This window comes from Cydia amplana, chromosome Z (genome assembly GCF_948474715.1).
Source record: "Cydia amplana chromosome Z, ilCydAmpl1.1, whole genome shotgun sequence".
Lineage (NCBI taxonomy): Eukaryota > Metazoa > Arthropoda > Insecta > Lepidoptera > Tortricidae > Cydia > Cydia amplana.
Window position 1 is genome coordinate 11,077,306 of NC_086096.1, and position 27,169 is coordinate 11,104,474.

The window sequence follows — 27,169 nt, forward strand, 5'->3', positions numbered from 1 at the left end:
AAGTCATGGTTACCGGGAGGATGTTAAAACAAAATCAGTGGCGGGTGCACCTGCCACACCACGCCACGCCACGCAAGGTGACTGAGAGCAATCTGCTCTGCGCGGCGCACCACTGCCGGATAATAGCGCACACCTGGCTTACAACTTACAAGCCAACACAAAATATTTTACATTATACATTTAATTAATTTTAGGTACAATGTTATTAAGATATTGCTTAATAAAATAATGTCGTGTTCGGCATAAGGTCAGGTGGGGTAACTGGGTCTACGGGATAAGTGAACCTATACGTCAGAAATCAAAAACTAAACATTGTAGCGTGATGTTACCCAGTCGTTAAGATAGTACTTATAGGCTGGATACATTTTTTCTGAAAAATATGAGGTTAGATCACATATGTGAGAAAGGAGGGTATGCCAAAAAAATCAGTCAGCTGCCCGTCTAACATCGAGTTATCGAACAAATATTCCTGCTGCTGTAAATATAATAAATAAAAGTGCTTAGGAGCTGATTTTAAAGGTAAGTGCAAGGTTATAGTTAGTGTTCCGTTTCCTTGGCGTTATTTTATTGAAATACCGTTGATTTGTAGTTTTATTGATAGTGGAAAAAATATAACCTATGATATATCAAGTAGGGGAAGTGGGTCTAGTAATACCGGGTCAAGAGAAACATATGTCCCACTTTCCCTGTATCAGATGTAACAAACATTTTCATTGCCTGTAAAAAATTATAATAAATTTTAAATCTGTTATAATCAAATCGTAATAATTTAGAAATTATAATGGTAGCAACATTAATTTAAAGAGATTCAATATTTTTGAGCTTATGGATATTTTTAGATGTGCCATGAAGTCCCAGGATATTTTTAGCAGATGTTTTAGGAAAACGTCTCTTTGCATAATATTAATTATCGTTTTATTTTTATAATTAGGTTTAAAATATACAGTGTGTCACCAGCACCCGGGTTTCTTTAAATTAGGTTAAAATAACGTCGATCTGTAACATAACCATGACATTAGCTGAATTACAAAACAGCAACCAACTTAAAATTAAACTTATTTCCCATTAAGTATGCAAGTATGAATTCAGAATGTTTAAAAAAAATTACATGTTGCATACCAATTACTCTCCGTAAGATGACGATTAAAGTAACTACGTAAGTACTTACTATAATAACCTAATGATAAAAACGTAATACGTATACGTATTTTCACAAAAATAATTGCGTTAATTATTTATCTTTACCCTGATTTGCAAAATCAATCGTTATTTCTCGTAATATATTTCTAAATAAGGACTTCAACTATTTATTTATAAAAAACACTACCAACTGTTGTAAACGACTGATTGTGACCTATATGTTTCACTTGCCCCATTTTGGTAATGTCACCTCTGGTAGGGAAACTAGATCCTTTATCAATGCAGTAAGTAATATTTTGGACTAAGATAATTATCCTTAAAATGTTGTTCCACGAGATATTCTGCTATCGCTAAAGATTGGTAAGTAATAAAAACAGTTTCTCTTACCCCAAAACAAGGGAAAGAGAAACTAATTGGGTCTATGTGGTTTACTTGGTAATTTCAGCTTTATACAGTGCATGTGGAAATTTAGATGAAAGGGTACGTTAAGCTTAATATTATACCATTATGAAACACTTAATTAAAAAACGAAAATATGCTTTAGAACTGAGTAAAATCGTTTTATAAGTAACAACAAGTAAAGTATGTTTCTCTTACCCCACCTGACCTTAAATAAATATATTTTGAAAAAACTTGTAAATAAAACGAATAACTTGCATAAAGCAGCTAACAAATAATTCTCTTCTTCTTCTTCTTTTTAGCACTTTTCAATCTTAAGATGTAGGCCTCCTTAATTTTTTGCCATTATGTTCTATTTTGTGCTCTTTGCACCCATTTTGATCAAGCCGTTCTTTTGATGTCGTCATACCAACGCATTTTTGGTTTTCCTGCTCGGCGTGACTCTCCCCACGGTCTCCACTCTACCAGCCTCTTACACCACGAGCCGTCTTTACGGGCCACATGTCCAGCCCACAACAAATAATTAACAAGACACATTAATATTAGGTGTGAGTTAAAACAATACCTAGAACATATTACGATTAGCTACAGGTATATACTATATTGACAATTTAGCTAGGCGTGAGCACACGCTGGCAAAGAACTGTTCACGCATACAGAACCAACTGGCCGGCTTTCGCTAAGAAAGTAAAACAAAATTTACATTTGCATGAGGGAAGACTCTTTGTAATTCGCGAAATCTCTAATCTATTGTGTGATTTGTGTGGACTATTAATATGACTGCAGATGTTAAATATACTATTAAATATTTGATCGAAGGTACAAATGCTCATAAGAGGCATAAAAATAAAGAGTGTTATGTTATGGTGTAATTACACTTATATACACCTCTGTATAAGGCCCCGTGGGTGCAGTAAGTAGGTACCTAGTGGTCCTTCTCTTAATCTCACTGAGCGTAAGCGTGGCTGTGCGTGCCTGGGAGCGGATATCACGTTTATGATTATTTTTTTGGTAAGTTTGAACAACAAAAAGTAATCAATGAGTTCGGTCAAAAATAAAATTTCGCCTTTTAGAAGCCACATACATATTTTTACCTTTAGTGCAAAAGGCCTATAGGTTGCTAATTAAATTTTTGAGCTAAAGATGTAGTGCTAGAGCACCGGCTAGAGCTAGTTATGATAGAGCCCATAATTCTGTAGGTAAGTATCTACGGACTAAATTAACGTCTAATAGAGGCAACGGGCGGAAAGAGCATGCACGTGCTTATTCACGGACCCGCACAGCATGTGATGATTGTGATGTGCCTAAATTTCGAAGAGGCGTTGTTTTTTGGCCGGTTCAGGCGGATGACGGGCCACAGCTGTCGTTGCTTTAGTGGTTGCGAACGAAAAAATAAAACGCTAGCTTTCCTTTATTCATAGAGAAAAAAATACATAGAGTGCTCACTCCATACATCAGTTTTAGTACCAAAAAGACTATTAGCATCTAGCATCGAGTAGCGGAACTATCAGTACTGCTACATCTATTGTCAAGTAGCAGTACTGATAGTTCCGCTACTCAATGCTAGATGTAGACACTGAAATTAATAGTCTGAACTGATGTATGGAGTGAGCACTCTATGTATTTTTTTCTCTATGCTTTATTGCAAGTGATAGTTCTTGAAATAATCCAGTTTCAAAGCACACTTTAAATAACTAACAATGACACGTTTGCAACTAGGTACTTATGTCTACTTCAATTATGTATGTTGTTGTATTCCGTTGTATTCATATGAAAATTTGCTTTTTAATTTAAAAATTAATTCAATCATATCAGTGAAACTCTCGGGGTTTGGCTTAAATAATTTGTGTGGACGAATCCGATTACTTTGATGTTTGATTTGAGATTTTTGAGAGCGTAAAGTACAGTCGGCAATAATAATCGTGTGTCAAAACTGTCAAAAGTTCATTATGACTAGGTATTTAAGGTTACTAAGAACTTTAGAAGATAAGATTGTACATTTTATGACTACCTACGTAGAATTTCAACGACATCCTCTGATAGAGCCGCAGGCAGGGCAGGTATTTAACATTTATAGGTAATAGGTAACCATATAGAATAAAAGTATCGGGCAAAAATTAAAAGGAAAGGGAAAATAATCATACAGTGTGAATGTATCGACGTAGGTAAATAAAAACTCTTTAATTACAATTTTAATATGTAATATGTAATCAACAAAGCTAAGTACTTTTTTAATGTGATTCTGTGTTAGATTTTATTTTGTAAAGATTTTATAAAATGTATGCAATATTGTAATCACTTGTACTTTAATATTTGCTGTAATAAATGTATTTATTTATAATGCTAAATACAAAGCTACATGAGGCGTAACCTTCGAATCTCGTAACCTACCTATAGGTACTTAGCATAGATACCAATTTGTATAATTGTTAAGTACCTGAACTTAAAATTGCTACTCGAGAATTTAATAGCCGCGACTGCCAATTAAACTACCACTATAAAGAAACACTGTCCCGTGTTCATATCCGTTGCAGTTTAAGAGCCTGTAGTAAAAGGTGTTTTGAACAGGCTGAACATTGTTCCTATTCGGAGACGAGAAGATAATAAATATAATAATTTAAAAGCTTTCGAGCACGAGCAAAATCATGGCGCGGGCGCATACGGTCGCGCACCTGCCGGCTGCCGCGGGCCGGCTGCGGCTGCATGCTCCACACGTGTGCGTATACGCAGATCTTCATTTTTTTTATATTTAACCATCTCGTTATGTCGATTCGCTGTTTTGACCAGGTGGTGTTTTTGAATCATTAACAACGCATGTCGAAACCCAGTTTATATAGATACCTAAGATACTTCTAAGTATTTCATGTGCTTAACAGAAATAAAATATATGTATGTATTACGACATCTATTTCAGTTGAGGTACATACATATATGTACTGTAGGGCCTGTAGGGAAGTGTCGTAAGCGTATTATACCTTGGCATTCTTATTTGCATTATTTGACACATTATGACTGACGTTTAAAGAGATGTAACTAACCCAAATCGATCGTCACAGCAAGCGATTACGATTGGATGGCACCTAGACTGAGGTATCGAATTGTGACGTTTAATGAATTTTTATTTAAATAAAGCTAGAATTATATGGTTAATAAATAATAATAAGAGGATATAATAAATTTAATAATGCTTGTAATATGAATGATTTATAACAAAATTTACCTAGATTTAATAATGTTTAAAAATTTGACGTGTAAAATGTATATTTTATGAATAAAACATTGAATTGAACTGAATTATTTCGACCTAAAATGAAAAAAATATATCGATTTACTTAGACGACTACCGATTCATAACGGTGGTGTCCGGCCAACCCTAAATTAAAAAAAACAACGGGTTGCACTCCGGGAGTGCCGACAGAAGTGAAAACTCAATGACTAGTCCAAAATGTCTGCAGCACTATGTATAATTGACCCATCCTCCTTTCTATTGAAAAACTTTAGTTCCGAAATTGCTGGCCAGTGAATTTGTATAAATTCGTAATTCAAATTTGTAGCGTTAATTGTTTAACGTAAAGCCTCAAACGCCGCAAATATGCGACACTAGGTAGTAGCTACATATTTGCGGCGTTTGGGGTGGAAACCCTGGGGCCGTGGGGACCTAGCGCACGTAGCCTCTATAAGGAGCTCTCAAAGCGCCTTATAGAGGCTTCTGGCGACCAGAGGGCTGGCCAATATTTTGCCCAGCGGATCAGCATTGCCATCCAGCGGGGCAATGCGGCCAGCCTTCTGGGTACCCTACCGAGCGACCACGACCTAGGCCAAATTTTTTATTTATAAGTTTTTATTTTTTAAGTGTTATTAAGTTTTTCATTAATAATTATATGTGTTATTGTTTAAAATTCGAATAGAAATTGTAAAGTTACCTTGCAGACCTCGCATCTAAATATATTTGGTCATGATATTTTGAGTTTTATTCACCAGTACTAGAGTTTACTTTTATTAGCGATTTCAAGAAGTAGCTTTATTGAATTATATTTGAGTGATATAAAGTTAGAATGTAACTGTGAGATCCTCGTATTTCAGCCCGTACAAGATTAGAACCTTTTTCATGTAATGTCATTGAGTTTTCTTTATTGATATAAATGCCATCTAAATGAGTGGCCATCTAAACCTTACGGTCACGTGATCGCCTTACGGTCACGAGATATTTACGATACGAGAGATTTTCACTTCAAAAAAGACGTAGAACGTAAACGTTCGCAGTGCAATTGTCTTCCTTTGTGATTTCGATGTGCAAGACATTCTACGTTGTATTGCTATTGTGAGTGACATGTGTCAAATAATGCAAATACGAATACGGAATAATGCCACTATAGTAAGAGGTGGTAGGGTCTTACCGCCGTGAGCACGGTGAGCTCGCCGAGCCACTCGTTGAGCAGCGCCTCCGGGTCGTCGGCGGCGGCGCCCGCGCCTGCCTCCTCCACCAGCGCCATCTGCAACGAACAACACCATACATCACACCATCTGCCAACACACGGCCCAGCTGAAACTACAAGCACGAATTTACTTAAGTGTGCGTAAGCACGTACGTCTACGAGGAGCAAGATGGCGGTACCTAATCATACAAGTTATCTTTACTTACAAATACTGTCATTCCTTCGCCGAATGGCTAGGTAAAAACAATATAACAACTTGTTTATTTAGGTATGCTTTCATACGATCATTCGATGTCTTTCTATTTTGAAACACAACCACAGAATAACTAATAGTACTACCGTACAGAAAATTCACTCCTTCACAAAAGTCAGATTTAGGTATAAAATTACACCTATATCGCCGCCTGCAAGCAAAATTGAAACTTATAACCGCGCATGAACCGTGAATCTCCTTTGCGCGCCGCAGTTTTATGACCGAGCTGTAAGTGTCGGCACGGGGTTATCACTTGACAAGTTTTTATACCTATACCCACTGATTTATTATTTTTAAGATAAATATGTAGGAATTACAAACGTTGATTATGTAAACATACATTTTTTATCCGGAGATAGTATGTCTGATTCTCACGGAAGTAAGTTTCGAAGCCATTGTGTATTTTCAATTCTGCGCGAGCGCCGCGTGACACGACTATCGTGCACGCCGAGCGGCAGCAGGGGGGTGTCACTCCGCAGTTTAGGTACATTTGGCCGGCGCGCCCATCAGACAGGCGTATGGTAGTGGGCTGCCGCTCGGCGTGCACGATAGTCGTGTCACGCGGCGCTCGCGCAGAATTGAAAATACACAATGGCTTCGAAACTTACTTCCGTGAGAATCAGACATACTATCTCCGGATAAAAAATGTATGTTTACATAATCAACGTTTGTAATTCCTACATATTTATCTTAAAAATAATAAATCAGTGGGTATAGGTATAAAAACTTGTCAAGTGATAACCCCGTGCCGACACTTACAGCTCGGTCATAAAACTGCGGCGCGCAAAGGAGATTCACGGTTCATGCGCGGTTATAAGTTTCAATTTTGCTTGCAGGCGGCGATATAGGTGTAATTTTATACCTAAATCTGACTTTTGTGAAGGAGTGAATTTTCTGTACGGTATTAGTTATTCTGTGGCGGCAGCCCACTGCCATACGCCTGTCTGATGGGCGCGCCGGCCAAATGTACCTAAACTGCGGAGTGACACCCCCCTGACACAACGTCATTGAGTTGTAATAGGGATGTTATTCCTCTACTTAAAATAAATTATTTCACACCGTGCACGAAGTAAATGTAATACCTTTAAACGAGCAATTATATATATATATTTCGGGGATCTCGGAAACGGCTCTAACGATTTCGATGAAATTTGGTATATGGGAGCTTTTCGGGGGCGAAAAATCGATCTAGCTAGGTCTTATCTCTGGGAAAACGCAAATTTTTGAGATTTTATATGTTTTTCGAGCAAAGCTCGGTCTCCCAGATATTAACTATATAGATAATTAGATAAATCGGATGAAATAAAAAAAGTAGGCGAGTTGACCGTGACAGAATTAATGGAAAGAGCACGTGTGCCTAAATGACCTTTGGAAAAGAGCTGGGGCCCGTTTCTCAAAAGCTTGTAACTTGTAATACAAGTGGAAGTCCCTTTCTAACAAAGGCTGTCAAAAAGTGACATCCGCTTGTATTACAAGTTACAAGCTTTTGAGAAACGATCAGAGTCCCTGCTGCTCTCTTAATTTCGTTGTTTTGCGAACTGGGGGCCGATTTTTGAAATTCGACCGCTCGATTTCGCGTATTTCGTTCAGTAATATATCCACTACTAGGCATGTAAATTCTACTAAATAGAATTGAAAACGAGTGGACAATACCACTAGATTCCCAATTTCTATCGCTCGTATTTCAAAAATCAGCATATCGCCGTTTTCCACCGATTTTCGAGTGACGAAATCGAGCGATCGAATTTAAAAAATCGGCCCCCTGAACCAGGGAAACGCCTTTCTTGCTTGTTTTACTAAAAAGCAAAAAATACGTGGTTTTTGTTGTCGAATAACAAATACGAACAGTACTGAGCAGATAGCTTACATAAGTTACTCTTATTATTATGCATGTTGTAAAGCGTTGGCCTGGCCTGTGGCCATATCATTGCATCTCCGTGCAACTCTACTATCTTGATGTGCAAACAGGCCACTTACCTAATATAAATATATTATTATATCTCTTATAGGTTTAGTTAGATATACGAACTTTCATTTCTTTTGGAAGGGTTTCCACGGAAGACCAGCGTCAAGGTACTCATAAGATGTGTACCTTGACACCAAGCTGAGTGGAAACCTTTTCAGCGACGTTTTAAACCTTTTTTGTGACATATTTTTGTAAAATGTTGTATAAGCGTCCTGAATAAATTTTATTTTATTCTATTCTATATATATATCTGGCTGAACTCGCGGCTAACCGAGTGAGAGTTTACGACAATAAGCTTAATGCTCTGATCATATCAACAGATTTGTATATGACGACCCACTTGATATGGCGGCTATCCGTAAGTCCGTTTATCTTGCGAAAGGTTTCATTGTTCCATACTTGAGCAAATGCAGCGATACATTTCTAAATACATTTTAACTGTGATAAGTACCTTTTACTCGGTAAGAACGTAGTTTTAATCATTTTCATACTTAGTTCTCATCAGATAGAAATAAATTAATAAGTTAGTTACTCTTTCTATAACCTCGTAAGATCGAGGGCAATTTTGGAGCGTAGTAAATAGTTAGCAATTATCCTCTATAAATACGTAAATCGTATACATGTTCGCACGTGACATTATAATGACGTCTCGTGACCTGACCCTCTTCCTTCGACACCGACCATAATATCTATAAGATACGTACTTAAGCATAAGTCATACATATAAATTGCAGTAGTCAACGAAAGCGGAACGTCGCAATACTGGCAATTTAGCTATCGGCAGTCAATCGGCCACATCGGCCCTTAGCATTAAGTTTTTGTTATAATATCGCCATAACCAGGAAGGAAAGCCGGCCCACTGTAACGTCTTATATAACGTCTATCACAACAAAATATAACGCGCCAATTCGTTGCTGGATTAACAAAGGAGTCTGCGAACATATATCTAGTGAATAAAGCAAGGAACACATTTAATTAGTTCTTTTTTCAGGCTATAGTTTTAGTGCAATAAGAAAATTGAGAGACCCGGCTGCAATTGTTGATGATGATGATAGTAAAAAAATCTAAAGTCGTATTACCTATATCGGAGAAAGTAAAATAAAGGGGGTAGGTGAGCATGGGGCACTTTTTTACTTAAGATGGTGTTATTTTTTAACTTAATCAACTTATCTGTGTCGTATATACATATCATTAGCACACATATTTGGAAATGATTACCCAGAACACTTACACATTATACTTTGTCTCAACATTGCAAGGGATTATGGTATCGTCTTGGGTCGTCCCATTCGTTTATCGTCAAGTTCTTAAATTAGTCCTATTCTGCTTTCGTCAGGCATTCTACATTGAAAGCCACCGACGATTGTGACGAATGTAGAATGGGTGACGAAAGCAGAATAGGACTAATTTAAGAACTTGACGAAAAACGAATGGGACGACCCAAGACGATACTGGGATTATCTTAACGCCTGTCAAAAGTGGCCAAACCTCCCCATGGGTCGGGTGGTTAGGGCACCATGGTAAATTACTTCAATAGTAAATGATAAAACTCTAAAAACTTTCTATAAAATTGAGAAACAATCCACTGTTTTCAACTAAATATAAGCTTTGATGGTTGCGACTCTGCGTAGCACATGAATGATAATACATATTTATGTTCAAACATTATTACAACTAGGTACTTCCTGATAGAGAACTTGAATGTTTTTATTTATGTAAGTACTAATTCATTGAAATATTTTTTGTAGTCGTATTTTTTGTAATATTGTACCTCAATTATAATACCACTACTTTGACGTGCAAGTGCAATGAAACGTTATGATTATCGAATACAGGTAAAAATTTTTTACAAAGATTTAAGTGGGGCTCCCATACAACAAACGTGATTTTTGACCGAAGTTAAGCAACGTCGGGCGGGGTCAGTACTTGGATGGGTGACCGTTTTTTGCTTATTTTGCTATATTTTTTGTTGATGGTGCGGAACCCTCCGTGCGCGAGTCCGACTCGCACTTGGCCGGTTTTTTATTTAATCTGGAGGGGGCAGTTTAGAATTTATTAAAGTAGCTATTCATTGTAATTAATGTTTGGTTCTTTTAATTTATTACTGATTAATTGGAAATAAATTTTAATTCAAAAGTAATGAAACGGAATTAGAGCTATGAATAAAAAACTCACGATACATTTTTATTCGTAGCTCTTAGAGACCGCATCCTATCTTCACTCAACGTCGCGGGCGGACCGAACCGGCGTGTTCTTAAGATACGTGAAGCCGTGATCACGCCTACACGGATCTACACGGATTCACGTACCCTAATTTCACGTAACCGAATGTCACGTGCGGAACGGACCAGAAAACCGTTGCCGTGATTCACGAAACCGGGCGCACGGCTACGGGTTCACGAATCACGGACACGACCGCGAGCCCTAGAAAAATCCGTAACTAGTGTAACTACATAAAACACCAGCACGAAAATATAATTGTATTGTTGTCATCGTAATTCATAAAGCGGCAATAAGACTGAGTGAGTTCTAAATCTGAATACCAAGTATACCAGCTATAAATCACATTTACAGTACATATGAGGCTACTTTTCCGCACTAGTGCGTAAAATAGCACTTTTCGTGCGTATGTCGAAACTTTAAAGTGCCATATGTACTGTAAAACGTTGTTCGATACACGTGCGAATAGGTAATTCGCAACTCGTGTCGATTTAAAACACTCCCTTCGGTCGTGTTTTAATTTATCGCCACTCGTTTCGAATTTCCTCTTTTTCGCACTTGTATCGAAAATAACTATTTCTGACAGCTCACTATAATTGCTCTTTCAAGCGAAGCCACAATAACAACAACTTTTACTGAAGCTAGTGCTAATTCCGCTTGACTGCCAACCCGAATTACCGATAGTAAAGATCCAGCTTCAGAGCTAGTCAAAACTAGCTCGTGGCTCTGAATGTAATTGCGTTGTCATATCGTGCTGTAATGTATAGTCATACACTTAATACATAGATGGTAGACTTAATACATCGGGCTAGGCTAGTCCCGTTTAGTGGGGGAAAGTGTAACGTCAGTTGTGTTAGATTAAGAGTCACACGAACCCTCCGACAAAAAGCCGCTACCAAACATTCTAAAACCACACACTTAGATTACCTACATGAAAAGCATGAAAATATACGTAACATATAGGTACATATTTATGTCTGTTACATACCCACAACTTTTCGTTGGTATAAATTGTTATACAAAGGAAATAGAGCTAGTAGAAGTTTTACATACAAAACTTCTACTAGCTCTAATTTATTTGTATTACAATTTCTAGCAACGAAACATAGTACCAGACATAGAAACCTATGGTAACTATAGGTATTTGAATTTTCCTATCAAATTTCATGTTATTTTATTACAGAATGTTGTTTTAAAATAAGACCGTAACTTAAATTGTACGTATACTTATTGTAGACGATTCATATAGGTATATAAGACTTATAGAGGTACATATTACATTAATCATCCATCACGCAATATACAAGTGGCGCCTGTGATGTCACAATAAAACATTAAGAAGTGACGCATCAGATTGTAATATCAATTAGTTGATGTTTTAAAGTATTTCTTTAAGATTAAATTTAATTGATCACAACAACTGTAGGGGACGTTTAAACCTAAAATTAAAAAGCGGCCAAGTGCGAGTCGGACTCGCCCATGAAGGGTTCCGTATTTAGGCGATTTATGACGTATAAAAAAAAATACTTACTAGATCTCGTTCAAACCAATTTTCGGTGGAAGTTTACATGGTAATGTACATCATATATTTTTTTTAGTTTTATCATTCTCTTATTTTAGAAGTTACAGGGGGGGGGGGGACACACATTTTACCACTTTGGAAGTGTCTCTCGCGCAAACTATTCAGTTTAGAAAAAAATGATATTAGAAACCTCAATATCATTTTTGAAGACCTATCCATAGATACCACACACGTATGGGTTTGATGAAAAAAAAATTTTTGAGTTTCAGTTCGAAGTATGGGGAACCCCAAAAATTTATTGTTTTTTTTCTATTTTTGTGTGAAAATCTTAATGCGGTTTACAGAATACATCTACTTACCAAGTTTCAACAGTATAGTTCTTATAGTTTCGGAGAAAAGTGGCTGTGACATACGGACGGACAGACAGACGGACAGACAGACAGACATGACGAATCTATAAGGGTTCCGTTTTTTGCCATTTGGCTACGGAACCCTAAAAATGATGTCCTTGCATAGATAATTATTTAGATGACAGTTTATTTTGCTGAAAATCTAGTACCTATCAAGCGACGATCAATTGCTAGTTCCGTAAATTCCCTTTGAACACTCTATTCATGCAAATGTAATGGTTTCCTTAAAACCCCTAATCTAATAGGACCTTCATGAGAATTAGCATCTTATTGCTACAAGGTTACGTCGAGTATAAAAAGTCTAATACCTACCTACTTTTTACTAGCGATACCGTCCGTGATACACAAACTGTATAAAATGGGAATGTGATTAGCAGCAGTAATTATAATTCACTTTGTGGGCACCAGCACTGTTTAGTGCGCTAGCTTCCAACACGCCTAATACAATTTGTGCATTATTTGTGTTCTGTCTAACTAAAGCACCCGCATAATATTATCTAGTTTTAAGTATTTTATCCATCCATTGATTACATTATATTTAGTTACAAGTGCGTTGCGTTCGAATAACCGCGGAATATTAAAATATAGATACCTTTCTTCAGTTTCTTCAACGTTCGTGCCTAGTCAGTTTTTAGGGTTCCGTACCCAAAGGGTAAAAACGGGACCCTATTACTAAGACTCCGCTGTCCGTCCGTCCGTCCGTCCATCCGTCCGTCCGTCCGTCCTTCCGTCCGTCCGTCCTTCCGTCCGTCCGTCCGTCCGTCCGTCTGTCACCAGGCTGTATCTCACGAACCGTGATAGCTAGACAGTTGAAATTTTCACAGATGATGTATTTCTGTTGCCGCTATAACAACAAATACTAAAAACAGAATAAAATAAAGATTTATGTGGGGCTCCCATACAACAAACGTGATTTTTGACCGAAGTTAAGCAACGTCGGGCGGGGTCAGTACTTGGATGGGTGACCGTTTTTTTGCTTGTTTTGCTCTATTTTTTGTTGATGGTGCGGAACCCTCCGTGCGCAAGTCCGACTCGCACTTGGCCGGTTTTTATTTAGGTCTAAGACAATTAACTATTCGCTTGACCTCCACCGGTCGGCGTCTATCACGATATCACAGCGACAAACGAGTACAATTGTTACTAAATGCTGATGTTGAGTCAAACCCCATAGCTCACTCACTATTGGGTTTGTCTTTCCAAGCTCATGACTGACCACTCTTTATTCAAAGCTCAAAATTAATATTATTTAATAATCAATTCTAGTTAGAAGTGACTAGGTACTACATTAGAAGTGGAACCCCGAAAGCAAAATAATAATCGAGGATTTACATATTATTTATTGTACTGACCTACTTCCTACTTGTACTTACTGGCGTGAATATGTGGGACTACCTAATAGGTAACTACTATATTTGATGAATTACGTAGGTATTCCAAATAGGTACGTTGCACTTGTAGATAAATGTAAATGTACAACAATAACACCAGAACATTATCATTATCAAATCATTCACCTAATGTGTTATGCGGCTACTTTGTAAAGCCGGATTATATAAATACGGCCGTGAGAAACTAACACGGTGGCACAATAGGCGGTAAAATTATTCAATCATCGTCAATCAATGCTCTAACTAAAAGGCATGTCACTGCTTTTGACTGATAGGAACATAATACAGGTATAATGGTATATTTCACAAGCAACCTACCTTATTGACATTCGCAATGTGGCCTTAGATATCGCTGTCTCTTTCCATAATGGAAATAGCCTTTAGAAGGATCAACTCTTCAATACCAAAACTGTCACAGTCACATAGATATGTACAACACTACTGCGCTAGCGATGTTGCACTGCAGTACAAACGCAGTCTCCATCTCCATTGCAGTCGACAAGGACGACTGGCAATTCACTCACAATCGACTCACATTCAACTCAATTCGTTTAACGATTCTCGACATAAATGATAACGCGTTATTACATGTTTGCTTCGGCTGCCAACGTTTAAATGAATGAATAAAGTGCTCATATACTGCTAGGCAAGTGACGTCATCGCTATGATAGATATAGTAAAAAATGTAAATTGCGTCATGTCATCATGTGTCTGAGTCTGACTAATTCCTCCGAGGCGCCGTGGCAGAAAAAGCGAGGAAATGCCACGACTTCACTGTAAGTAATTTCCGAGTCACAGGTTTGCTATGCCTGGCGCTGGCGTGCGACGAGCTCAATGTAAACTCTCTATAGCCGGCCTTAGGTTGAAAAGCGAACGCTTTTCACTAGGTTTACTGCTCTCGGGTAAATGACTCATTTAAGATGTTTTGCCAAAACTCTCACAGCCTCAGTTTGTTTCTCTCTATCTCTCATCATAACTACGAGTAGGTATCTCCACTGGATACGTTACGTGAATTACAATAATAAAATACAGTAAGTAGGGTACCTTAAGTAAGTAAGTAGGTGTTCAGTATGTATAGATTTATACTGGCAGGTTACTTATTATGAATCTTGACTAGAGTTCTATGTCAGATGTCACAGCGTTACAAAACGAATATCTATATTGTGTTATGTATGTTATATAATGATTTAATTTAAAATATATTTATTATGTTTCCAACATCTGTGTATCATTCATTCAACAAATTGTATAAACAATATTGAGGTTGTCTTTGACGGATAAAGTATCCTGTAGGTATACATGTCTGACCTACCTACTTAAAGAACATTGACCTACAAAAATAAACTAAGGCGAAAACAAAGTTATCGCAATCACAGAAAAATGTGTTTGTGTAATATAATAAATACAATATTACCCGACGGTTCTGTTGTCGCCCGTTAAACTGCAATGGATTAAACATATAAGGCCGTACATGTGCATGTGATGCAAGCGCGGGTTATTTTGGTGCGCAAGTCCACTCGTATTAAAATTAACTCGATTATAGCCACTTACCCGAATATAGTTCTTAACTCTTTTACATAAGGTTGTACATAATCTTTTACAAGGTTATGGTTTATTGTAGGTACAATCGTTACACGGCATTCGTCGTGCCCGATACCATGTACTGATGTCGACTAGATACCTATCTAAAAAATCGACTTACTAATGGTTGTCGCAGACACTGTCAAGTCAACGTTTCTTATAAGTTTATTTTAAGTTTGTTGATTAATACATGAAGATTACTTAGTTTATTTAATTTTAAATTTTACTGTATTTTGTCGTTTTATGTCCCAATAAACTCCCATCTATTTTCTATTATTCCTGGGTAAACGTTAAATAATTACTACAATATAACAGTGATGTTATTTGTACAGAGATGAGTTAATATTTAATAATTAAATTTGGAGATGTAAAAGTTCCCCGATGTCAGAGTACTATATACTAATAAGATTTGGAAGTGTTAATTTAACTTACCTACCTAAATCAGTTTAAAGTTCCTAAGTTTACACTATTTACGCAAGTGTGCGCATCAATAACATGTTACTGTTTAGAAAACAGATATACCTAAGTACAATTATTTTTTACTAAATTGTATTTTACTGTTTCGTCGGCGTGTTTGATAAACATTTTTGGTGTGTTTAATAACAACAATAAGATTACTCATTAAAATTCAGCCCCCTCACACTGCTCGGTCCATGTAATTTAGAACTAGATTTTTTTCTAGATATGTGGTACGTATTTCTTTATGTTAACTTATGTTATACATTGCCATGGTTTGTTTTATAATTAACTAGCGACCCGCCCCGGCTTCGCACGGGTTAACAAATTACATATAAACTTTCCTCGAGTCACTCTATCTATTAAAAAAACCGCATCAAAATCCGTTGCGTAGTTTTAAAGATCAAAGCATACAGACAGACAGACAGACAGACAGCGGGAAGCGACTTTGTTTTATACTATGTAGTGATACAGAGATAATCATTAGCTCTATGCGTATACCGAATGCTCTCACGTACGTCGTTAAACGGCTGAATAACCAGGAATTTCATAACTTAGGGGAGAGTGAGGTCTTAATTAAAATGAATTCTTCGAAAGAGCGAGTGCGAGCGTAACGAGTCGGTTGTAGCTGTCAGCGCTGAGTGAGGCTGGCCCCGTAGACAACATACCATTCGCTAACGCTACGTAGCGAACGAAACGCAACTGTCACTGTCACACTAATATGGAAGAGTGATAGAGAGACATAAAGCGATTCGATAGCGAAGCGCAAGCGATCGTCACCTTGGCTAGGCCGCCGTTCCCTTGCTCCTCGGGCTGACTACAGACTTCATCGGCTATACAACTATGACTAGAGAATATTGCTGCTACGGTTCAGGAATGAGCCTCGCTTGTTACCTTTAAAAACCGTTTTGTACCATATAGGACAATATGTATCAAATTGACCATGAACCTATAATATTACGGACAGAGTTGCGCTTACAACACAACTGTGATTCCAACATCCACCAGTTTCATAGTATTTACGCGTGACACACACATATTGACAGCCCACATCCACCAGTTTGCCGTCAGACGAATCGAAACGTCATTGAAGTAAACATGTCGAAGAAAAATATAAAATATGCCGGCATGCGTAGTTAAATCCTGCTAGAATTGTACCGATCGAAAGAAAAAAAGTCACGGAATAACTTTTCATACTTAAGTTTATTAATTAGTACGTAAAATCACGATAATTTGTTGTTTATAAATTATCAAACTGCAAAACAGGAGTGTGACCAGTAACATGAATAGGGTAATTTCCCGAAAGTAGGGTAATAGGTATCTATTTATTATTAATTATATCTATCCTTCTTATTAAATCATTATATATTAAGAGATCATTTAGGTAAATGGTTAAATTATTGATTGTGCATTTAAACTAGGTCGGTATGGTAATTTCCCGATACTAAGGAGATTAGACGCTTACATGCATGTTTGATAGTTAACGTTTGTTTGTTATGTACTATATTTTTTTTGTTGAAAACCAGATATGTTTCAAGTTAAATGTATAAATTAAAAAAACATGACGAACTGATTTCATTACGATGCTAAATATCATTAGGTATTGAAAATAATGTTTGCACAAAATAATTGTGCAATATTGCGTATTTTCAAGACCTATAAAATCAGATACGTACACACCTTTTTTATTGTCTAACGTAAAACTATCCAATTTTTTTTATTTGAAAACAAGGACGATATTAAAAATAATTGTTTCACCATTAGGGGTGAATTTGTGTTACATGGTAACACTCGTCTACACGCACACATTCAAACCGTCCGCCATTGCAGTGTCACAGTTTGTCTTAGGTGACAGTCCGTCCGTAATATTCTAGGTCCATGAAATTGACATTCATTAACTGTAATGGAAAATAAACTTTATCCTCGATTTGGAAATTTCCTCAAATTTTAGCCTAGCTAAATAAGCTAGCTATAGTGTCCGACCGAAGGTTCGGTTTCGGTTTCGGTTTCGGCCAGTTTCGGCCAAAAAATCATGTTTCGGCCGTAGTTTCGGTTTCGGCCAAAAAACGGCCGAACCTTTCGGCCGGGCCGAAACATACGCAATGGTAGTTCGTTCTATGAAACTAAACTATGTGACAAAGACCAAAAGTTGTGGAACAAGTAGGACAACAATATTAATATGTATACTGATTTATGTATACAGAAATTAATCGGTTTATTATTAAACACAATTCCACTAATGATGGGGCCACTGAACGGTCGACGCAGTCTTAAGAGGATGTCAATACCTAAAACGCGCACACTGTAATTGTATCGTAGTAAATGAGATAGCACTGTCGCATGTTACTGGGCCTGGGAAAGGGAGTAATAAGAAAACTCATCATCTTCCTCGCGTTATCCCAGCATTTTGGCCACGGCTCATGGGAGCGTGGGGTCCACTTGACAACTAAACCCAAGAATTGGCGTTGGCACTAGTTTTTACGAAAGCGACTGCCATCAGACTGACCTTCCAATCCAGAGGTAAACTAGACTTTATCGGGCTAGTCCGGCTTCCTCAATGGTAAATATCAAATGATATTTCGTACATAAGTTCCGAAAAACTCATTGGTACGAGCCGGGGTTTGTAGTGTTTGTATCTGCGACCTTTGGATTGAAAGTCGCACGCTCTTGCTCACCGCTAGGCCACCAGCGCTTAATGTGGATTATTTGTGTAATATTACTCGTTAGCGGTTTAGGTTAGGTATAATTAAATGTTTTGATAAATAGATTTTAATTTCACACACATAAGTCAAGAAATAAAGACATTAGAACCGTTTAATGGTGATTTTAAGACCAATCTTTGCAATTATTTTCTATCGAGCCGATGTCGTTCAATCATGTATCGAGTGCGGCCACGGTCTTAAAATATAATAAATATTAACATAGGTATACCTAAATATATTTTTTTCTTTACTAAATCAAATAGTTTTTCTTAAAAGGGGCTACCTGCGGTTTTCATAGATTTTTGACAGGTTTTGAATTGTATCTCCTACTTTTGCACTACAGATAGATTTTTATAATACAAACGGCTATCGGTTCTTCAATCTTTATCTCCATTATTGTCTACCGGATTTTGAAATAAATTGATACTATTTTATGATTTTTTTAAACATTGTCTAAAAGAACACTGTTTTCGTATCTAGATTGCTGTGAAGGATATTACTTTACGAAATCTACTTATTTGGGTTCGTCTTTGACGTGTCGTAAAACGTGTCTAGGGTTTTAATTTTAAACGAATTAACACAAAAGTTATGGCCAGAAAACCAGTTTATATTGCTTAAAGCCGTTGTTGTTAACATGATAAGCTACAAAAAACATAAGAAAACTAAGGGATTCAGATCGAAGGTCATTGGCGTGGCGGAGCCCCTTAAGTAACATCGATTTCCAGGACATTGGGTGTTGACAGCCCCTTAATATGAGTTTAAAGCGGTTTTGTGACATTTTTTCAACGATTTTAACAAGTCTTCAAAAGTTTCGGTTTCGGTTTCGGTTTCGGCCGAAACTAGAGCCAAAGCCGAACATTCGGTTTCGGTTTCGGTTTCGGCAAAAAAACATGTTTCGGTCGGACACTAGCTAGCTAATGGCCTTTTTAAACGGTTGTTCACTAAAAATCACAAACCAACTAGATATTAGATATACATATTCATCTATATATTGATTCTTCTCCTGTGTAATACTCATTAAATTTAGGGTTCACCTAATTTAATCTAAAACGTCTCTGAGTGGCGTGCTGAGCAAGGTTTACTCAAGACCAGTGGCCTATTTTATAAAGCTACAAGTTACAATTTACAAGCGGAAGTCTCGTTCTAACACATAGGGTTAGAAAGAGACTTCCGCCTGTAACTTGTAGCTTTATAAAATAGGCCACAGGAAGTCGTTTATTAGCGTTTTTATCGAAGAACTTACACCGATTGCACGCTGACTTACTTTTCTATAAGTACATAATTATTTCATTGCCCATCAATAGTTTCTACTCTACACCTTTCGGTAAATGGATTTCTTAATTACACGGTCCATCTTATTTTAATTAGGTATAAGGTAATTAAAAGTAAAAAAATAAAGGTTTATAGATTTTTTGTTGAGATTTAAAGTTTGTTACTTCAAATCTCCACTCGGAACAAATTTTTAATTTTAGGCTGAAGCTGACATTTTAAACTACAAGCAACAACGGTTGCACTCCGGGAGTGCCGATAGAAGAAAAACTCACCTCACTATGTTACCGACGCCCGGTAACACGATACATACGTTTAGCGGAGGTATTCTATTTATTTATTATATATTATTATCATTCTCAAATAAGATCACACTTTTTCATTGACATGTTTATTTACATACTGCCATATTATGACAACGTCAAATTATTTGAACATAGGTAAAGAGTCTTGAAAAGGAGTCCGCAACATAAATGTCAAATAACATTGAGTTTTTCTTTATTGATTTAAATGCCATTTAAATTATGAGTGGTCACCTTACGGGGCTTACGGTCACGTGATCGCCTTACGCCCCTTACGGTCACGTGATCGCCTTACGCTGTCTCGAGTTTATCATTTTTTCCCCACCTCAAAAAGTGTCCAGCGCCGCTAAAGAAGTTTTCACTTCAAAAACTGTGGAATTAATTCAGAATTACAAAGCCTAATAGACAATAAAAAAACTCTTTCGGTAAGCGTAGGAAACAGACAAGAATTCGTCAATGCTATGTTTTATAATATAACCTACGCTCCGATTTCATGAATACATTTTTCAATAGATATCGCGTTCGAATCGCCCGACGCCCAGGAAATCGATTTGATATATGGAATAAAATAAAATGGAGATGAGCTAATGTGGATTATGTGGAAAGGTGATTTAAATTCGCAGAATTATTTCGTTGGAGCGGACGGGAAACGAGCCGCATTACATTTGTTTTCGATGGCATTTTCAGAGCATGTTGAAATTGTTGACAATAATGGATCAAACATTGAAAGTTAGCATAGTTACTAGTACATAATTATATCTTTGGCAGGTTTACAAATTCCTGGTACAGTAATACATAATTAACTCAATATCTCATATTACTACAACGAACAAGACCAAACTAAGTAGAGATTCCTCAAATCCTAAATAATTTCTAAAAATCTCCGGACATTGGGCTTCTCCTCTCAACAGACATATAGGTACAAATTATTTAATATTTGGTTCATCATAGTGTTGATTGTTTGATAGGTAAAGTATGATAATGAATAGATGATCGTTGGGGTCGTGAGTCTGCCGAGGCGGGCGGTGGCGGTGGAGGTGCACGCTCGCGCTGGCCGGGGCGGGGGCTGGGGCGCGCCCCAGTACGGCGGGAGGCAGAGGGATATTGATCGGCGCTGTTGGCGAACGGCACTGCACCACCTGGCGTTGCAACTCGAAAAATCACAATTCCTCTTCTCCACTAATAGATATTGCGCGAAAATTAAGGACAGTTTATTTGTTTGCCGATTCAATTCAAAAGTCTGCCATTTTATCCGAGAAAATAAATGTGCCTAATATCGTCGTAAAGGCTTTAATGGATCGATTAAACAATATTTATTTTGCGACATACATGCAGTGCCACCCTGGACCACTCTCCACGTAAAAGCTGTTACGTACTCGACTTTATTCAACGATATCTCGGTGTGGGTACCTAATCTCTTAGTCGGGTCAAATTTATTTATACATACTAGCAAAAAGCAGAGCTTTGTAAGGGCTCGCGGAGTTTTCCTACCTAAACGTACCGGACCGCGACATTGATCCAGTCCGAGGCTTGTTCCATGATCGATCGAGTGGGTACCTATGTAATAAGTCCGTTAAGAACGCAGCTATAAGTGAGAGCAAGAAAGAAAATATACTGACCGGATTCCGGTTGCTGTCCGGTACGCCTGTCTGTTACAGCTTTTACTTTGTCCATTAAAAACGTGTCCAGACGACAAAATCAAATTGCCAATTACATCCACATGTAATATACAATTTCATAAGTGCTTATTATTACATCCTACACGGTCGCCCAGTACTTTTGTACTGGCTTTCCTACATAATGTTAGGTCAGCGAGCCAATGTCCTTGAATTAAATTTTTGCGTCCACACCACACAATTGAGCGAAAAACTATCCCGTCTGGACACCTACTGGCGGTAATCACGCTGCTCCGCACATAAACACACACACACAGTTCCACTAGGTACACCCAGGGTTCAGCATCAGCTCTATCTTGGATACTGCTCTTCTAAGTGCTCATTAAGACGTGTCAGATGACCAAAACAGCGTGTGCCTATGTTGCACCAAACCTATCTTGGGTACTAATCTCCTAAGTGCTTATCAAGACGAGTCGGATGACTAAAACAGCGCTGACTAAAACAGTTGCAACAAACCTGAGTTCCACTTGGTACTGCCAGGGTTCAATATCAGCTCTATCTTGGGTACTGCTCTCCCAAGTACTCATCATAACGAGTCGGATGTCCAAAACAGCGTGTGTCTATGTTGCACCAAACCTGAGTTCCAATAAGTACAGCCAAGGTTCAGCATCAGCTTTATCTTGGGTACTACTCTCCTAAGTGCTCATCGATACGAGTCGGATGACGAAAACAGCGTTTCAGCAACAAACCTGAGTTTCACTAGGTACAGTCACCAGCAAAAATATATGACTGTGGGCAGGCGTGCAAAAATATCTGATGCTCCATTGGAGGCATAAGTAGGTATATGACGACACTACCTCGGTAAAATATGTGATGCTTTGTAGCTGGCTAAAACATCGTTAGTCTGTATCCGCATAAATATCGGATCGGGACGCTTACAAATATTTGACGACTCATAAAAATCAAAATTATGTGATTACTCTCATCTGGCATAAATATCTCTCCACTGTGAATGCAAATACATCGGACGGCAAACGGACCGCCTATATATCTGACACGAAATTATGAAATATGTCATCAATCGGCAAAAACAAACCATACCAGGATAGCATAGAGCCTTAAATTGCAATGAAGTGATTTGACAATTCACGACAAGAGTGCAGACTTGTCATTGCATATGTCTTCGTGAATTGTCAAATCACTTCATACAATTTACGGCCCTATACCAAACCTGTATGATTCGTTTTTGAAGGTCGATAACATATATGTGATTTTCCAACGTGTTTCTTACATAGGTAAGAAATAATAAGAATATACTGACCCCCTCCCCCTACCCCCCTACCCCCCTACCATATACATATTACGTAAGAATCTAAAGGAAAAAACGAGTACGCGTTTGATTTGTTTTAGTGTTTATTTTTCAAAAAAATATTTTTATGAAAGTTTATTTGTACGTACGTTTGTACACTGACTGAGTGTAACACAAAGTCAGGAGATGATCCGCTATACTTGGAACGTGGTATCATTGCATGCAAACAGGACAAAGGTACTTGAGCTCGTTTAAGCTAACTCTGCACCGTGTTTGATAGCATAGAGTGTGGAAGTACTATTCTTATTTTAAACGTCACAATTTCATAGAAATTAAAAAAAATCGCATCTTTGTGATCTTACGTAAGAACTATAAAAACCCCCTCCCTCCCCCAAGTAAGAAAAAAATTGAAAAAATAAGATATCTACGACACCCCTCCACCCCAAAATCGTCTTACGTAATGAATGAATGGCGCCAAAACTGTTTCTCGAACTGAAAATACCCGATTTATGTTTGCTAACACAACATGACTGATCAGTTCCTCAGCGTCACAAAACATACGAGTAAATTGACCTCCGCCAGGCGTGTCTCACTCCGCGATTTCGTCGCTTTGCTACAGGTAGCTAAAAGTAAATCCGTTCGGCCCCAATTTTGGGAAAAGCCATAAGCCGCGCGTGGCGCTGTCGCCACCTAGCGGCCATATCTGTGCTGATCGTAACAGACGCGTTTTGTTAGAGAGTGAGTCTTCTGTACTTAGTACTATTATTTATTCTGTGCCTCCGCAGTGAATATACAGCGAGATTGATTGTTCTAGTAGGTATTCACAGAAACTTAATTGCTAAATTAGGAATCAAACCAAGCGAAGCGAGGTGGGTCTGAATCCAAAATTTTAACCCACTTTTGTATTCATCGTTGTTAATGGCATACGCGCCATCGACATTATTGAAATTGAAAACACCACATAGGTATCTTTGTCTGAGTACCCACAACGCAAGCCTTCTTGAGCTTTTCTGGGGCTTAGTCAATTTGTAAAACAACGTCCAATATTTATTTATTTATTTACTACTAACGCCATCTGTTAGAGAAATATAACATTACCACGAATGTTAATTCATTGTTTTGCCAAAAGATGGCGCTAGTAGTAATACAAAGTGTTATTACATTATTTTATGTTTTTAGGTTTATAAAATGATATTTTTATGTTTGATAACACATCTAGACATGAATTTAAATTACTATGTTAAATCTCAAGCCTAACAGTGCAGTAGTTTTTCCGTAAAGTGTACCACAAGAATGCATAGTTTGTCGAATAGTGATAGGGCTCGCTTCGCTCGCCCTAATAATAGTTTTCCCTTTTTATATGAGCATGCGGTATGTAAGTTGTAACGCAAGAACTAAATTAACAACACACTCTACTGCGTTTTTTACCAAGAATTTAAAACACATCGTATGTATGTATATGACTTTAAATTGTAACTTTTTGTTTATAATTACTGATATAATAAATGTAGGTTGATGTAGGTAATATTTGTCCAATTTAATTGTTTCGACACTACCGACCCAGGCGCCTCCTTAGCCAGTTAGCCACAGTCGAAGCTGGAAGGTGAGTGGATGAACGTGGGTGTCAGAAATAGCATCCGGCGAGAGGGTGGGTGTCGGAGAAGAGAATGGGAGGTGGGTGAGCAACGGCCCAGACCTTCAACTAACGGTGCTATTGACCTGCAAACAGATTTTGTAACGTCATGTGAGCGTAATCGAGCGTTAACAAGCGAGCGGGCTCGCGGCGCAGACATCGACAGAAGCCGCCAAAGTAATGCATACCGACACTTAGGTATTCATGTATGTATATACTATTAGACGACAGTCAGTTGCTCCGATACGCCTATGCAATTGTGTCGAGAAAATGCTACTTGTGAGTACTAGACTTGATTTTTGGATGGGGGTTTTCATTTAGCCAGGGGGTGCGGTGCGGTCCTTCAGGAAGCTTAAGCAGTGCGGTGGCCGGCGCTGGTCGGCTGCAAGGTCTGGGTTTCTGGGGTCGACGCCCGCCGCCCGCCGCCCTGCCAGCTGTCTCCGCCCGCTTATATTTAGACCGGATGGCAAAGCTCTCACTGAAACAGTTTCTCCCTTCTGTTTGCATAACTATTCACATTACTCGATCACGGGGTATTCATTTCGGGGACGGAAGGCGACGCGGCGTTATTTGCATCGACTGTCGACCAGCGCAAATCAATCGCCGCCTACGAGTAGGTACTTAATTATTAACTGGGAATCTTAATTGTTCAGTGCATTATTGAACGATGGATGCGCGTAGCAATTTCTATCAGTCGTCTCCGTCGTTCATGTGGTAGGGTGCACTCCACTCCATGCCACTCACATTTAAACGATTGTAAATTAATTCTATTCCTAAAAGGGCGTGGTACCGTTATTTTACTAATGCAGTGAGATGCAAACGACGCGCCTGAGGAGCGCCGGTGTGCACAGTTATATACACAACACGGCGCGACACGACATGTCGGTGTGAATCTCGCCTCTTAAACCAGGGACCACATAAAAGTATTAAGCAAACCATTATTTCTGTATAGAACAAAACACAATATCATTAATACATACAAAGCCTGGGAATTACCGGCCGAGCGTGATATAAAGGACCGAGCGAAGCGGGCCATTTTATACCTACACACCCCAGCTGAGGCGTGATGAGGCTTTTCTCAAAAAGCGGCCAAGTGCGAGTCGGACTCGCCCATGAAGGGTTCCGTATTTAGGCGATTTATGACGTATAAAAAAAAACTACTTACTAGATCTCGTTCAAACCAATTTTCGGTGGAAGTTTACATGGTAATGTACATCATATATTTTTTTTAGTTTTATCATTCTCTTATTTTAGAAGTTACAGGGGGGGGGGGGACACACATTTTACCACTTTGGAAGTGTCTCTCGCGCAAACTATTCAGTTTAGAAAAAAATGATATTAGAAACCTCAATATCATTTTTGCAGACCTATCCATAGATACCCCACACGTATGGGTTTAATGAAAAAAAAATTTTTGAGTTTCAGTTCGAAGTATGGGGAACCCCAAAAATTTATTGTTTTTTTTCTATTTTTGTGTGAAAATCTTAATGCGGTTCACAGAATACATCTACTTACCAAGTTTCAACAGTATAGTTCTTATAGTTTCGGAGAAAAGTGGCTGTGACATACGGACGGACAGACAGACGGACAGACGGACAGACAGACAGACATGACGAATCTATAAGGGTTCCGTTTTTTGCCATTTGGCTACGGAACCCTAAAAACGCTTGGAAACAATCTAAAAACCAACAATAACTTAAAAGGCGAAGTGTGACACGCGCTCAAGTTGTGCCTTGAAAAGAAGTAAACAAAAGTTATTTGTACAACAAGTGATCAAAGTTTGATATTTCTTCGAGTGCTTATTTTGAGTCCCGTGCAAGCGAAAGATTCTATAATAGATTCACGAGCGTAGCGAGTGAATCTAATTTAGAATCTTGAGCGTAGTAAGGGACTCAAAGCGCACGAGATGTAAATAACTTTGATCTCGTGTAGTACACAACATTTTTCACCTCAGAGCAGTGAGAACATACCTATTAGACAACTTGAAAAATGTAATCCTTCTTCATCACTTAATACCTGTAGGGCTATGATGGTCGACTGTATAAATGATATAGTTGTATAAATGATGATAAAACTGACATTTTATCCAGTTTTTATTGATTTGTCGTCTTCTCCACTTTTGACAGCGATAGTCGTTAAACGATTAACTGCAGAACATGCTCGTTGGATAATATGTCATTTGTCTACTTTTCCAACTTAAACTTAGTTGATAAGTGGATAAGTTAAATGATATAAAAGACACTTGTCTAGATTTATACATTTTTATAACATTCATACCGTTTTGTCCACTTTGACAGCGATAGACGGTAAATGGCTACGTTTGTTGGATAATTAGACATATAGTCGATTTTTGACGGCTAGCCTTTGATTAATTTATCGTAGTGCTCACTGGGCACGACAAGGTGCTCTCATGGTATAGAAGTGGTGAAAAATACAATTTTTAGGGTTCACTCGTGCGTCTGCCTGTCCGTCTGTCACAGCCTATTTTCACGGAAACGACTAGACCAAAATTAAGTTGAAATTTAGTACACAATGTAAATTAGTGACCCATCACCCAAAGACGGACA

At 38.0% G+C, this 27,169-nt stretch overlaps 1 protein-coding gene across 1 annotated transcript in view; it reads right to left on the bottom strand.

Moving 5' to 3' along the window:
- The window catches only part of LOC134661324 (amyloid beta A4 precursor protein-binding family B member 1-interacting protein), a 90,089-nt gene that overhangs the window by 21,349 nt on the left and 41,571 nt on the right, over nucleotides 1–27,169 (bottom strand). Inside the window, exon 3 of the mRNA XM_063517336.1 lies at nucleotides 5,937–6,032. Within this exon, the coding sequence (XP_063373406.1) occupies nucleotides 5,937–6,032 (96 nt within the window). The remainder of the gene's footprint in view (nucleotides 1–5,936; nucleotides 6,033–27,169) is intronic.